General features: G+C 45.9%; 1 protein-coding gene across 4 annotated transcripts in view; it reads right to left on the reverse strand.

Moving 5' to 3' along the window:
- The window catches only part of RERE (arginine-glutamic acid dipeptide repeats), a 254,992-nt gene that overhangs the window by 6,644 nt on the left and 236,338 nt on the right, over window positions 1-12,010 (reverse strand). For 3 of the 4 annotated variants that reach the window (XM_074892538.1, XM_074892539.1, XM_074892541.1), the window contains 8 exons: window positions 11,749-11,911; window positions 9,432-9,524; window positions 8,450-8,649; window positions 7,035-7,196; window positions 5,553-5,666; window positions 2,847-4,231; window positions 2,261-2,483; window positions 269-992 (listed from right to left, as the gene is read on the reverse strand). In XM_074892538.1, the coding sequence (XP_074748639.1) occupies window positions 269-992; window positions 2,261-2,483; window positions 2,847-4,231; window positions 5,553-5,666; window positions 7,035-7,196; window positions 8,450-8,649; window positions 9,432-9,524; window positions 11,749-11,911 (3,064 nt within the window). The remainder of the gene's footprint in view (window positions 1-268; window positions 993-2,260; window positions 2,484-2,846; window positions 4,232-5,552; window positions 5,667-7,034; window positions 7,197-8,449; window positions 8,650-9,431; window positions 9,525-11,748; window positions 11,912-12,010) is intronic. The other variant, XM_074892540.1, reaches the window with a different exon arrangement.

The following is a 12,010-nucleotide window of genomic DNA, read 5'->3' on the forward strand; positions in this document are numbered from 1 at the left end:
GACAGTGTGCGGCCTTCAAAAAGATCGCTGTACTGTTATCATCGTTTACTTTATCACTGTTACGGGTCCACCCTCCCAAAAAATAATCGTTTGCGTTTCAGTTATCACAACCTTATACAGTACAGAAGTCAGAGCACGTACAAGGAAACAGGGATTTTGTTACTTGAGCTCCAGAGTCACCGTTTTGGCCTGTTTTGGGTAGACTTCTGCTGACAGCTCAGGAGAGAGGTTCCCCAGGAAACTGCCCAGCCCCTTTCCCTGGGCTCACCTTGATGTAAGGGATCCTGCTGATGTAGGTGTAAATGCGAGTGTATGTGTGAATGTTGGTGATGGTGAGGCGTAACGTTGAACATCTGGAGCCGCGCCAACGGGTCGTTTGTCAGCGATGCCATCCGCTCCGCGTGTATTCTCTCTGCTGCCAGTCTGTCAGGGTAGCTCATTTCAGGCCGTAACTGCGGGCCTGCCAGTGCAAGTCTCTCTCTTTCGAGGGGGTTCAAACCCGGATGGAAGGAAGCAAATGGGTGAGGTCCTGCTGTTGGGGGAATAGTCAGTGCACCATGCCTGGCAAAATGCTCCATGGGGTTAGTAGCTGGGTGCAGGGCATCTAGCTCTGGGGGCTTCACCTCAAAGCCAGGTTTCATCCTCTCTCTCAACTCCCTTTCCCGGATTTCTCGCTCCCGGATTTCCCGCTCTCGCAGCTCTCGTTCCCGAATGGTGGGATCCACATTGTAGAGGCCAGGCATGTGGTAGGCCAGAAGTGGATCAGTGGGGTTCAGGGGGACAAAGAAGGGATGATTACGGTTTGTTGGCGACATGACATGAGGACGGGCATATTCACTCAGTGTTCGTAAAGCAGGTGTATCTGGACCGATGTACGGCGGTACAGCAGCGATGGTCGTCGGTGGAGGTTCAAATGAAGGTCTCATATGTGCTGGCCCGCTGAGCTGAGACTCTCCAAGACGGCCTTCATGGGAGGAGCTGGATACCTTCTGCTGCACAGAATGGGGGAAGAGAATTTCAATTCAACACATTTGGCTTAAAAACACAGCAGGCAGACACTTCCCTTCTTGTGCTTCAAGCTCTAAGAGGAGCTAAGTTCAGCCTGATGAGCCTCACAACCCCAGCACTTGTGTGCTCCAATGTGGTTTGGGGAAGAACTGGGTTCTGTCTGTCCTGTAGGCCACTTTGTAGTGGCAGCCTCAAAGCTACACTAACAGCTTTACAGTTAGTAGAGCAGGAACTAGTTGGTAGATGTCACAACTATGAGCAACAGCTGGCTGGTACAGGTCACTAGAGACTACCAGTCCTGTTCACAGCGTGTTCTTCCTCTCCTCTCCACACTCACTTGCGACCTAGAACTTACTAAACCCAAGCAAACTCATCTCCATGATGTGCAGCACAATAAATGCCACTCCTTTCACATCGTGACTTTGCAGCCTGCTCTCCCCTCCTGTACAAGGGCAGCATAGCACCTCTGGGGAGGGCAATAAGCACAGTTTACCCACCCAATTGCCCAAGGATCCCTACCCCCAAAATGAAGTGAAGTCCCCATACGTGACACACCCCTTACCAGACAGATGCTATATCCTGAATTTTATAACCCTACAGAAACACATAGCTCTGATTCAGATCTCTGAAATGCACCTGGAACAGTAAGACTTTATCACCTTCTTTTTCAGCATCAGTAGTGCCTTACCAACCTACCAATTCTGTGTGCCCAGAAGCAATCATTCCTTTCTGACAGGCCACAGAAAAATGGATTAGTTGTGTGGGCTCTTTATACCAAGACTGGAGTTTGCGTCTCCCCATTAAAAAAAAAAATAAAATCTACATGCCTTTAAAGTTCACTTCAAATTTAAAAAGTCTTTAGAACCCCTTTTTCCAGACAGCACTCTTGTGCCTACACAGCAGTAGAAGGTACACAAAGGCACTCACTGTATTTGCACAGATCTCTTTCCTACTGAAAGTAAACGTAAATACTTGGCCTAGTTATCCCCAGTGGCATTGGCTTCCCACACATCAGAACCAGGCCAGGAGCAGAAACTCTCCATTTCCTTTAAAGAGAAGCAAGTCCCAGGCAGGGCGGGAGGTGCTCACAGCTGGTTGGCTTTCACTCAATACACCAGGCTCTCGTATCCACAAACACCCGACTGCTCACGCACTAAAGCACTTCTGGGGATTTGCATTCCGTAGTCACCTCCGGGTCAGATCCTACCATGCCAACTTCCCTTAAACAGCTCTTAGCTACAAATAAACCTACCGCAGCTCTTTCTGCTTCTCTTTCACGCTCACGCTCCCTCTCTCTTTCCTTCTCTTTTTCTTTTTCTCTTTCCCTCTCTTCTCTGGCTTTCTGCTCCGCTTCCCTTTTGGCCTTTTCAATGGCCTCTTCTCTCTTCTTGGCCAGTTTTGATCCTGCCAGAGGCATAAAGTACAAGTCTGCTCTTGAGCATGAATTGTAGCCACGGTCCAGGTGCTTATAGAACCTGAAAGAAAGGAAACAGAAAGAGCTTAGCCCTGGGAAAGATGCAAGATTTAAGAGCTGTATGTAGAAAAAAGCCCAGAGTATAGCACTACCCGCTTCCCCAAAAGCCATGAGAAAACTAATTGTACCATATTACTCCATAATCCCTCTCACAATTACAAACTGTAATGCCCTCTCTGAATATGCTGGCTGAAACAGCAACTTTTCAGAAAAAAAGAGCAAAATCATGCTAGAAAGAGAGTCTGACAAGATGCAGATGTAAAATACACCCAGCTCCCAGAGGAGCTGATTTCTCGGCTTTTGGGAGTGCCCTGCTACACAGAAAAACAGCACATTAAGGAAGCACTGCTGACAACCTCCGTACCTGGCTGACTGACTGGCGTGACTTGGCGTATCCACCACAGTAGGTTCTGGTGATGGACTTCTGGGTGGAGGGGGAGGGCTTTCTGGTTCCTCAGCTTCATCTGGGACTTCTTCTTTGATTTGAATAGGTGGTAGCGTGCATGCTGTCACCACTGGCACGTTTCCACTAGAAGCTGCTGATGTGGAGATGGAAGTCTGAAGCGGAATGCCAGGCACGGTGGGTGGCGTGGAAGTGGAGGGGCAAGAAGGAGGGGTGATGGAAGGTGGGCCTCCAGGGACAAACGGATGCTGAGAAAAGGGGGGCTGGGAGGATACCTGATGGAGCCCAGATGGGGGGTGATTAGCAGGTGGGGGAAGGCTCTGACTCTGCGTCAGTACAGGAGGTTGGGCTTGCGAAGACTGCAGCGGTTGGCTTTGAGGCATCAGCTGCAAAGGAGGAGGGTGTGCAGATGGAGGATGGTGAGTGGAGAGGGAGCTCAGCGGTTTTAAAGCAGGTGGTGGAGGCAAGTTGGAGTTCATTGAGAATGGAGAAGGACCAGAGAGATGAGGAGGGTGCTTGTGGGATGGAGCAGTGGGGAGCTGAGGGATTGGGGTGGTAGGGGGAGGTTTGATGTGAGGCATGGCCATGGGCGCAGGGGGCAAGGGCTGCTCCCGCGGAGGCTGAGCCTGCTGCAGCGAGGTTGCAGTCGGCAGGACAGGCTGCGTCACCTGAACCTGGAGAGCAGAGTGAGAATGAGACGGCGCTTGCGTCTGGAGGGGAACCTGAGACTGAGGTGACTGAGTGGGGAGGGAAAAGGGCTGGGAAGGAACGGGATGAGGCAGGAGGGGCTGGGCCTGCAGGCTGTGAGGGGCGGGCTGGGCCTGACTGTGGAGCGGAGGCTGCGAGTGGGGCTGTGAAGAGGTGGGGGTCGGCTGGCTCTGCGACACGCTCAGGGGCTGCAGAGGTGGGTGAGGCGATGGGAGCCTCTGCGGGTGCAAAGCGGGGGCCTGCTGTATGTGAGAATGAGGTGGCGGCGGCGCAGGGGGCTGGGGCTGGCTCGAGGGCTGGGATGCTGACGGCGAGACCTGCGGTGCAGCCGAAGTAGCGCTCGATGCTGCTGGCAGGGATGCTGGTAGCTGGGCTGATATGGGTGGCGTAGGAGGGGGAGCCTGGCCAGATCCGCTCTGTGCCTGAAGCACTTGGGGCTGTGCCTGCAGCACTTGCTGCTGAGCTGATGAATCCGAGTCGCTCTCATTGTCTTGAGGGCTAGGGATGCTGGGTGACGTGCTCCGGTTATCCTGGTCGATGTCCTTGGGATCACTGCTCCCCTCGTCATTGACACTGCGGCTGTCAGAGCTCTCACCTTCACCCTCACCCTCCGAGGGAGAGTTTGGCCTGCTGATCTCCTGCAGGGAGAGAGGGAATAATGCTGTGCATGACAAAACTGCATGAAGAACATTACCAGCGTGCCACAGGATGCAACCTATTGCACATGCTGTGCAAACTCAAGTACAAGTACCACCCTTTGAACCTCACAAGACTTAAAACAGCACAGGCAACATAAATATCTGAAGGGAGAGTGCAAAGACAACAGAGTTTTAGTAGGGTCCAGTGGCAATAGGCACAAACCGAAACACAGGAGGTTCTGCCTGAACATAATGAAACACTTTTTCACTATGAGGCTGCCCAGAAAGACTGTGGACTCTCCATCTTTGAAGATATTCAAAAGCCATCTGGACACGGTCCAGGGCAGTCGGCTCTAGGTGGCTCTGCTTGAGCAGAGAGGGTGTACCAGCTGACCTTCAGGTCCCTTCCAACCTCAATCATTCTGTGATTCTGTAATATGGAAAGCTCAGTGCCAAAAATCCCAAATCCTGTGCACAGACTGAACCTGGTCAGGTACACGGAGCTGAAAAGACATCCTGAAAGTATTTCAATTGAGCTTTGATACCATTAAATCGAGAGTACTCCAGTAGTGGTCTTCTAACTTGCCACAGAAGAATAAAAAATGAATTTCAATTAAAAAAAATTGGGTGGAAAATAATCCAAGTATACTCCTGTATGGCTGATATTGATATTAAATCAAAACAAACAAACAAAAGACTTCTGGACTTACCCTGTATCATTCCATTTAGAATCACAGAATCACAGAGTCATTCCGGTTGGAAAAGACCCTTGGGATCGAGTCCAACCATCAGCCCTACTCTACAAAGTTCTCCCCTACACCACATCCCCCAACAGCTCATCTAAACGACCCTTAAACACACCCAGGGATGGGGACTCCACCCCCTCCCTGGGCAGCCTATTCCACACTCTGACCACTCTTTCTGTGAAAATTTTTTCCCTCATGTCCAGTCTGAACCTCCCCTGTTGCAGTTTAAAGCCGTTCCCTCTTGTTCTGTCACTAATTCCCTGTGAGAAGAGACCAGCACCAAACTCTCCACAATGTCCTTTCAGGGAGCTGTAGAGAGTGATGAGGTCTCCCCTCAGCCTTCTCCTCCTCACACTGAACAGTCCCAGCTCCTTCAATCTCTCCTCATAGGATTTGTTCTCCAGGCCCTTCACCAGGGAACACATCACAATACTGGTTGCTTTCCAGCCATAGATTAAGTTACAATTTGCTATGGCCTAAATTGATTTCATGTTTTTGGTTTGTTATTGGGTTTGCACCCCCTCCCACTCTCAAACCACTCTCCTGAGAGAAAAATATTCCTCTGTGGGACTCACTTGAGTTTTGGATTTTTTGGCATTGGACCTATCAGGTTCCTCTGTGTCAGAAGCTGCCTTTTCCCGCTGCCTCTTGGAGTTCTTGAGAGGAGAAGATACCTCTTCTTTTATCTTCTGCCACAAACGAAGCAGAACACAACAGTTACTGGTGATGTAAATGCAAAAGTAAATTGAGCGTAGGTCAGTGCTACTATATTCATACAAATAAGTAAGAAAGGACTCCTACGCAGCAGGAGAACTGATCAGAAGTTGAGAAAGTCAGTATTTAACAACAATCCAGGACGCATCTGTCCCTCTGTCCAGTTACAGGTTGCAGGGGGAATCTGCTCAGGAGCTGCTCCTGTATTCTGCCATCTGCCAGGAGCTGCTCCCTGAAGAGCTGCATCTACATAATGCTCTAGCCACTCCCTCTGGAGGTCAAATTTAAACCAGAACCCAAATCAGACTGCAATTTTACTTCTGCAGACAGAAAGCCAGGGAGCAGTTTGCACACAAACCCTGCACACGTTTCCGACACAAGCAAGCAGGAAAATGAAAACATCAAGTAAAGCATCCCTCATCATGCAGAGGTGGTCTCAAACTTTGGAAGTGAAGGACCATTTTAAACAAAGCAGCTGTCAGCTGTGCAGGATCAAGTCTATCAGGAACTCGTACCAGGTCAACTGGCCCAATATATTCTTCTAACAGAGACCAACTCCAGTTGTTAACAGGATGGAGCAAGAATTTCTGCAGTAGACGGGCACAGGATAAGCCTCTTTTTACCACATGGAAGTCTTGCTTTACTCCTGATATTTTGAAAGGGATATTTTTATATCCCCTCGAATATAGGGCTAACACTGAGTAGCTATTACAAGATTACTACCTTCTTTTATGGCCTGGGACAGCTTTATACATCACATAATTATCTAACCTAACTTCAAATTTTGCTAAGTTCTCAGTTTTATCACGTGAAACCTTGCTCCACACTCCAGTTTTGACTATTTTTCTTTTTAAAATACTTATTTTTAAACAGACGAAACTGTCAGCTTGCTCTGAAAAATCAAGCAAATATACATACAGAAAAACAGTAACAGAAGTAGTCTCAATTACTACATATTCACATTCCTTTGTAAACAAAGATTAAGTACTGCTTTAAAAAAATCCCCCAAACTGTCTAGTTGTCTCACATAGAGCATTTCTGTATTTATTACTGTATTACTTCCACGAGCCTAATGCTTACATTTGCATCTGAAACTGAAGGATTAATTTATCATGAGAGCAGTAAGGTTATGTGGGGGTACTTTAATGATCACTACTCGTCCTTACGTACAGGAACAAAGCATCAGTCAGATACACCATTAAATTTTTTGCTTATCCACACAAGCAGGAATTTCTAGGTCACGGAGAGATTCCCTGACTTCCTAGAATCTGCATCTCATTGAGCTGACTGAAGAGGCCTCAGGTGTCCAGTTCTAACACAAAAGAAGAACGGGAAAATTTTACCTTGGTAGACTTCTTCACTGAATCTGCTTTGCTGTCATTACTGGAGGTGCTGGCAGCGCTAGGGGAGTTGCGGCCACTGGAACGGATGTCTTCATTAATAGGTGAGGCTCTACCATCAGGGCTGGCTGGCTGCTTTTTACGACCACTACGTAGTGTAGACATCTATTTGTTTAACAGAAATAAAAGTGTATCAAAGTCAGCATTCGTCCAACCTCTTTACTTTTTTCCTGTCTTACATCAGGGGTGTGGAAGGACCACTCCTGCGAAGAGCTTGAAAAATTAAAAACGAAGAGCATTTAACATCGTTACAATTTTTCCTTCAAAGCTCCATTTGGACGTAAAAAGAGGCAAATCTGTAACTTAGCGGATTTTCAAAAAATTAAGTGCTGATTATTTTATTGAATAGTGTCTGATAGAAATGACAACAATAGAAAGATGTTCCAAACCTGCTGCTGTTTACATGCTAAGTTTTCTTTATAAAATGCATGCACACACATTTGTAAGCGTGCATACACACACAGTAAGGTAGGAGAGGACTCTCATGTTCCATTAAAAAAAAAAAGTTTATCTGTTGGCACTCAAGCACTCAAGACCAGTTTCCAAAACCAGTTTTAGTGTGCTCCTGCTATGCAATAAGGAATCACAGCAGAGTACATTTCAATAATTAATGCTGTTTCCCTCCCAGTCTGGCAGTTTTTTGAATGACTGGCGACCATAAAAACACTGACAGTGTAGCCTCACAAGGTATTTAGAAGCAATGGTCATGTCATCACAATCAGAAAGATGGAGAGGGGAGGGCAAGAAAAAGAAATGTATCTGCTGCTTTCTAGCAGCCACAACCCAAAGCAAACATCAAATTAACTAGAGCTGCTGTCAGAGTTCTCACAAGTGCCTTGTGCACAGTAAAGCTCCCAGCATTTCACCCCGAGTAAAAACTCTGTGACAGAGCACACTAACCACAGGAGCAAACTACACTTTTCTGTAGGGGAGAGATTTTAAGTCCAGTAATACAAGGAGACCACATGAACAGCATTTCATTTTTTAAAACTCTTCCTTTAAAACAAGCCCAAGGGCTTACCTCTGACAGGATCCAGCTGGAAGGAGGATACATACTAGTACAAAATCTGTAATGACACACCGGCCAAGTGCCCCCTTATAATGACAGTCCACTGCCAGTCATTAAAAACATGGAAATAGCAAGTTTGACTAGAACTCGCAGAAGAGACATTTCAGCTCTTTTTTTCCAAAGAAAGCCTCAGCCTCAGCAAATCTCACCCTTGCACACACAAACGCAGCAGCAGGCACATACCATGGCAAAGCAAGATGAAGAAAGCGTCATTTTAGAAGTCTGACCACCTTCTTCCAGACAACACCTCTTTACAGAAGAAGCTGCAATGCAAGAGTGTTAAGCCTACCGAGCCTCGACTCCGCCTTGTCCTCATGCTATGCTTTCCACTAAGTCCATCATCTTCCTCTTTGACAGGCTTAAACATAAAGGGTGGAGGGTCCACAGGCTTCTCAATGGGCGGCAGCTCTCCGTATTTTTTGAAGTGAATGCGACAATCGGTGCACAATAAAATGTTTTCTCGACCGCCGTGGTGCCAGTCCTTGGAGGCTTGGGGCAGGAAAAGCAACAGCTTAGAAACGTGCAGTGTACCAGATACTCAGTACAAACCCATTGCATTATTTAAAAAAAAAAAGCACACAACTACTAGAAAAGTAGCTGCTTTTCTACAGGCAACAAAGTTGGAGAAATTTCTGCAAAACTTTTGTCCTGTTCCAGGCTTGGTCTGTGTTCCAGTGCACATTCCAATTTACAAAACTACTTGTATACTTGAGCAACTACAGCTCTGAAAACAAAGAAAGCAGCCTTATCTGCTCTACCTGGGAGCTAACAGGCAGCTATTATTCTCCAAAACTGTGGTTTCTTAAAGTGAAGTGAGCGATGAAATTTCTCATTTCCTTCCCCTCCCTATTTTGGGGCTCACACTTCCATGCCACGCATATGCCCAAATATCAGACAACCTTAAGGAACGCCTGCAGGAATAAGGCTGCTGCAGGAGAGATTTGATGCAGCATAAAGAAGTTTTGTGTGTGACAGTCACCGTCCAATACTGATTTGCTGTATTGCAAATTGATTATACAGATTACAGATTATGTAGATTTTTGCCCCGTATAAATGTCTACCTCTTAGGATTCTCCTTTGTCACTGCAATATTAATTTGCAATGGCAAAGCGTGATTAACTCTGCTAGGAATGCTGTATATTTTAGCTGATTCAACCCTACATTCTTTTGAACAGCTGTACAAGCACACGAACTGCTCTTGCTTGAATGAAGCTGCATTAAATAGGCAGTAGCAGAAGGGAGAGAGACCCAGCAATGAATCAGGTGCATACTGGTTGTGAAGCAGTGACGACAGGCGTAGCCCTTCAGTTCCTGTTCACTGTCCTCGCTGTCAAAGTCATCTTCACTGGCCGAGCTCAAGTCCACTGAATAAGTAAAGAACAAGGGAAGAAGAACAAAATGGAAGAGAACAACTCAGCAGGATTTTCTATTTCCTCCTACTTGGCTAAAATAACCATTAATAATAATAGTTCTCGCATAAATTTTGTGACTTCCTACAACCACCTTGCCTTCCATGGCCATTATTTCTGATTTTGCAAACTAAGCAAGGCCAAACTTCATCAGTCTACAGATTAAAGGAGGATTCCAGGAATGCACAGGTGCTACAATTCACAGAACTTTTGATTCAGCACACGTGACTTTTCCAATTAAGTTGTCAATCAAATACTGTTCATGTTTAGTCAGAGAGGCTGAGTTCCAAAGGCACAATTTTCAACAGAAAGGAGGATCATCTCTAGAACCCGGTCAAATTTAAAATCAAATATTCTGTACCTAAATCCCGCTTCACTAGATTCCATGGACAGATACTGTGGTGGCTTTTCTAGTTTTTATTTTGTTTCTAGACTTCATCTTCTAAACCAGATGGGGTCTGCTGCTATGCTCTGGTAGACAATGGCTATATTTAACCCAAGAGCTAGATGTGTTTTGTGGGTGGAAGACACGACGCTTACATATAACGTACCTGTTTGAAAAAACACGTTGGGATTCTTTTAAATGAAAGGTACTACAAGGATTCTACCAGCTTTCCTATCCTTACTGCAAGCCTCATTAAGACTTTTAACCTGTGGCAAACTTACATTCCAAGAATGTCACGTTATGAAGAAGTGGAGAATATGGAAAAGGTCACTCTCCCTTGTGGCAAGCAGTATATAGCAAATTAGCCGAGGATTACAAGGCTGTGAGCTAAAAAGCACCTTCTAAACCACTGAGAATCTGCAGACATCACAAAAACGGTATCTTGCCTCATCTTCTAAAACAACTCAGGAGTAAATCCTTTCTTATTGAGTACTGCATTTTTCTAGCACCACCCCTATAAATTCACAGCATAACAGGTCTATAATTTGTCACAAGCAGAGAGCCCTGTGGCTTCTTTTGTTCACATCTTTAATTAGAAGTCCTTGATGCAAGAATACTGTTTTTCTAAAGGTTCCAAGAGGATATTTGGCAATACATGCAGGTTATAGAGAGGGAGGGATTCCACAGTACTTGCCATTAGCGTTTGTCATCAACTCATTACCCTTCAAATTAACACTGGGTCCCATTTAATAACAGTAGCTGCTAGCACTACCATAATTTCTACATTAATTCTTGCAGGTGTTTAAGCCCTGACTGCAAAATTGACACCAGGCTAGAACTTGCTTTCCTTTACTAAATTGATTTTTATTCTCATCCTGCAGTTGGATCCATATGGATGGGTCCTTCCAGCCACATGCGCTCTGAAGTGCTGAGTATCTTGGATGGAGCTGTGGAGTCAAGATCCTCACTTCTTGTGCACACAGAAATCAGCAATAAATCCTATTAAATTCAGCAAGAGGAAGCTAATAGCCCTTTCTTACTACCTCATTAATACCCTCTCCAGAATACTCTGTCCTGCCTGCTCATCACATCCTCTACCTCCCCCATATCAGTAAGAGTCTGCCAATTTCTGCCTTCCACATAGTCCCTTTTCTTTAGAAGACATGTGAAATGTGCTGGGTTTAGTCCATAGAAAGACTTAAGCTCAGAGGGTAACATAAGCCTTTTACATAAGGATGAAAGCTTATATATCCCTGTGCGCATTACTAATCATAACCCTCTGCAATGCTGTACATTTCACTGGTTTGGGTAATTATTCTTCGTTTAGACACTTCTGCTTCAGTCAAGGCAAAAGTTCTTCCCAGATGCACTGATACACAACAGTGCTGGCTGCAGCACACGGTCTGAGATCAAGCAGAAGGTATGGGTCACCAAGTACGGATAAGGGACTTCCTTCCAAAGGGACGAAGGACTTCCTTCGCTTTGCATTTTATAATTCCCACTACTGTAATAAGCCCAGAGAAAATACAACACAAAACCAAGAAAAGAGTAGGGAAATTCAGTACCAGGGCAATGTTTCCACCCTTACAGGATGCTTTTATGCTTAAGAACGGCACAAAGCACTTGGTGATCAAAGACGCCTACCACATTCCAGCATAATGGTATAGGAACAGGAGGGCAACCGCCTGAACTCCATTTCCTTGCTTCATTCACTCGAAGGTACAGCACCATTACATTACTGTTGCTCCCTGCATCTAAACAAAGATAAATGCAATGCTTTTAGCTTCCACTTACAGAATTCACTGGAGGGGGGCCTGGAGGGAGTGTTGACTGGAGTGGAAGCAGTTCGAGTTTTAATTCTCCGAAACACAGCCTGTCTTCGATGCCTACGGTGGGCTCGAGAACTTGCTGCTTCAGGGGTTTTCTTCCAATAGTAATAGAAGGTGATTAGTTCTCCCTGCAAATACAGAAGGAGTATGTTAGAGGGGCATGCAAAACTGACTTGTCAGCTTTTTTTCCTTCCTTTTGCTCTCTGTATGCGTGCACATGTGTTTTT

This window comes from Strix uralensis, chromosome 23 (genome assembly GCF_047716275.1).
Source record: "Strix uralensis isolate ZFMK-TIS-50842 chromosome 23, bStrUra1, whole genome shotgun sequence".
Lineage (NCBI taxonomy): Eukaryota > Metazoa > Chordata > Aves > Strigiformes > Strigidae > Strix > Strix uralensis.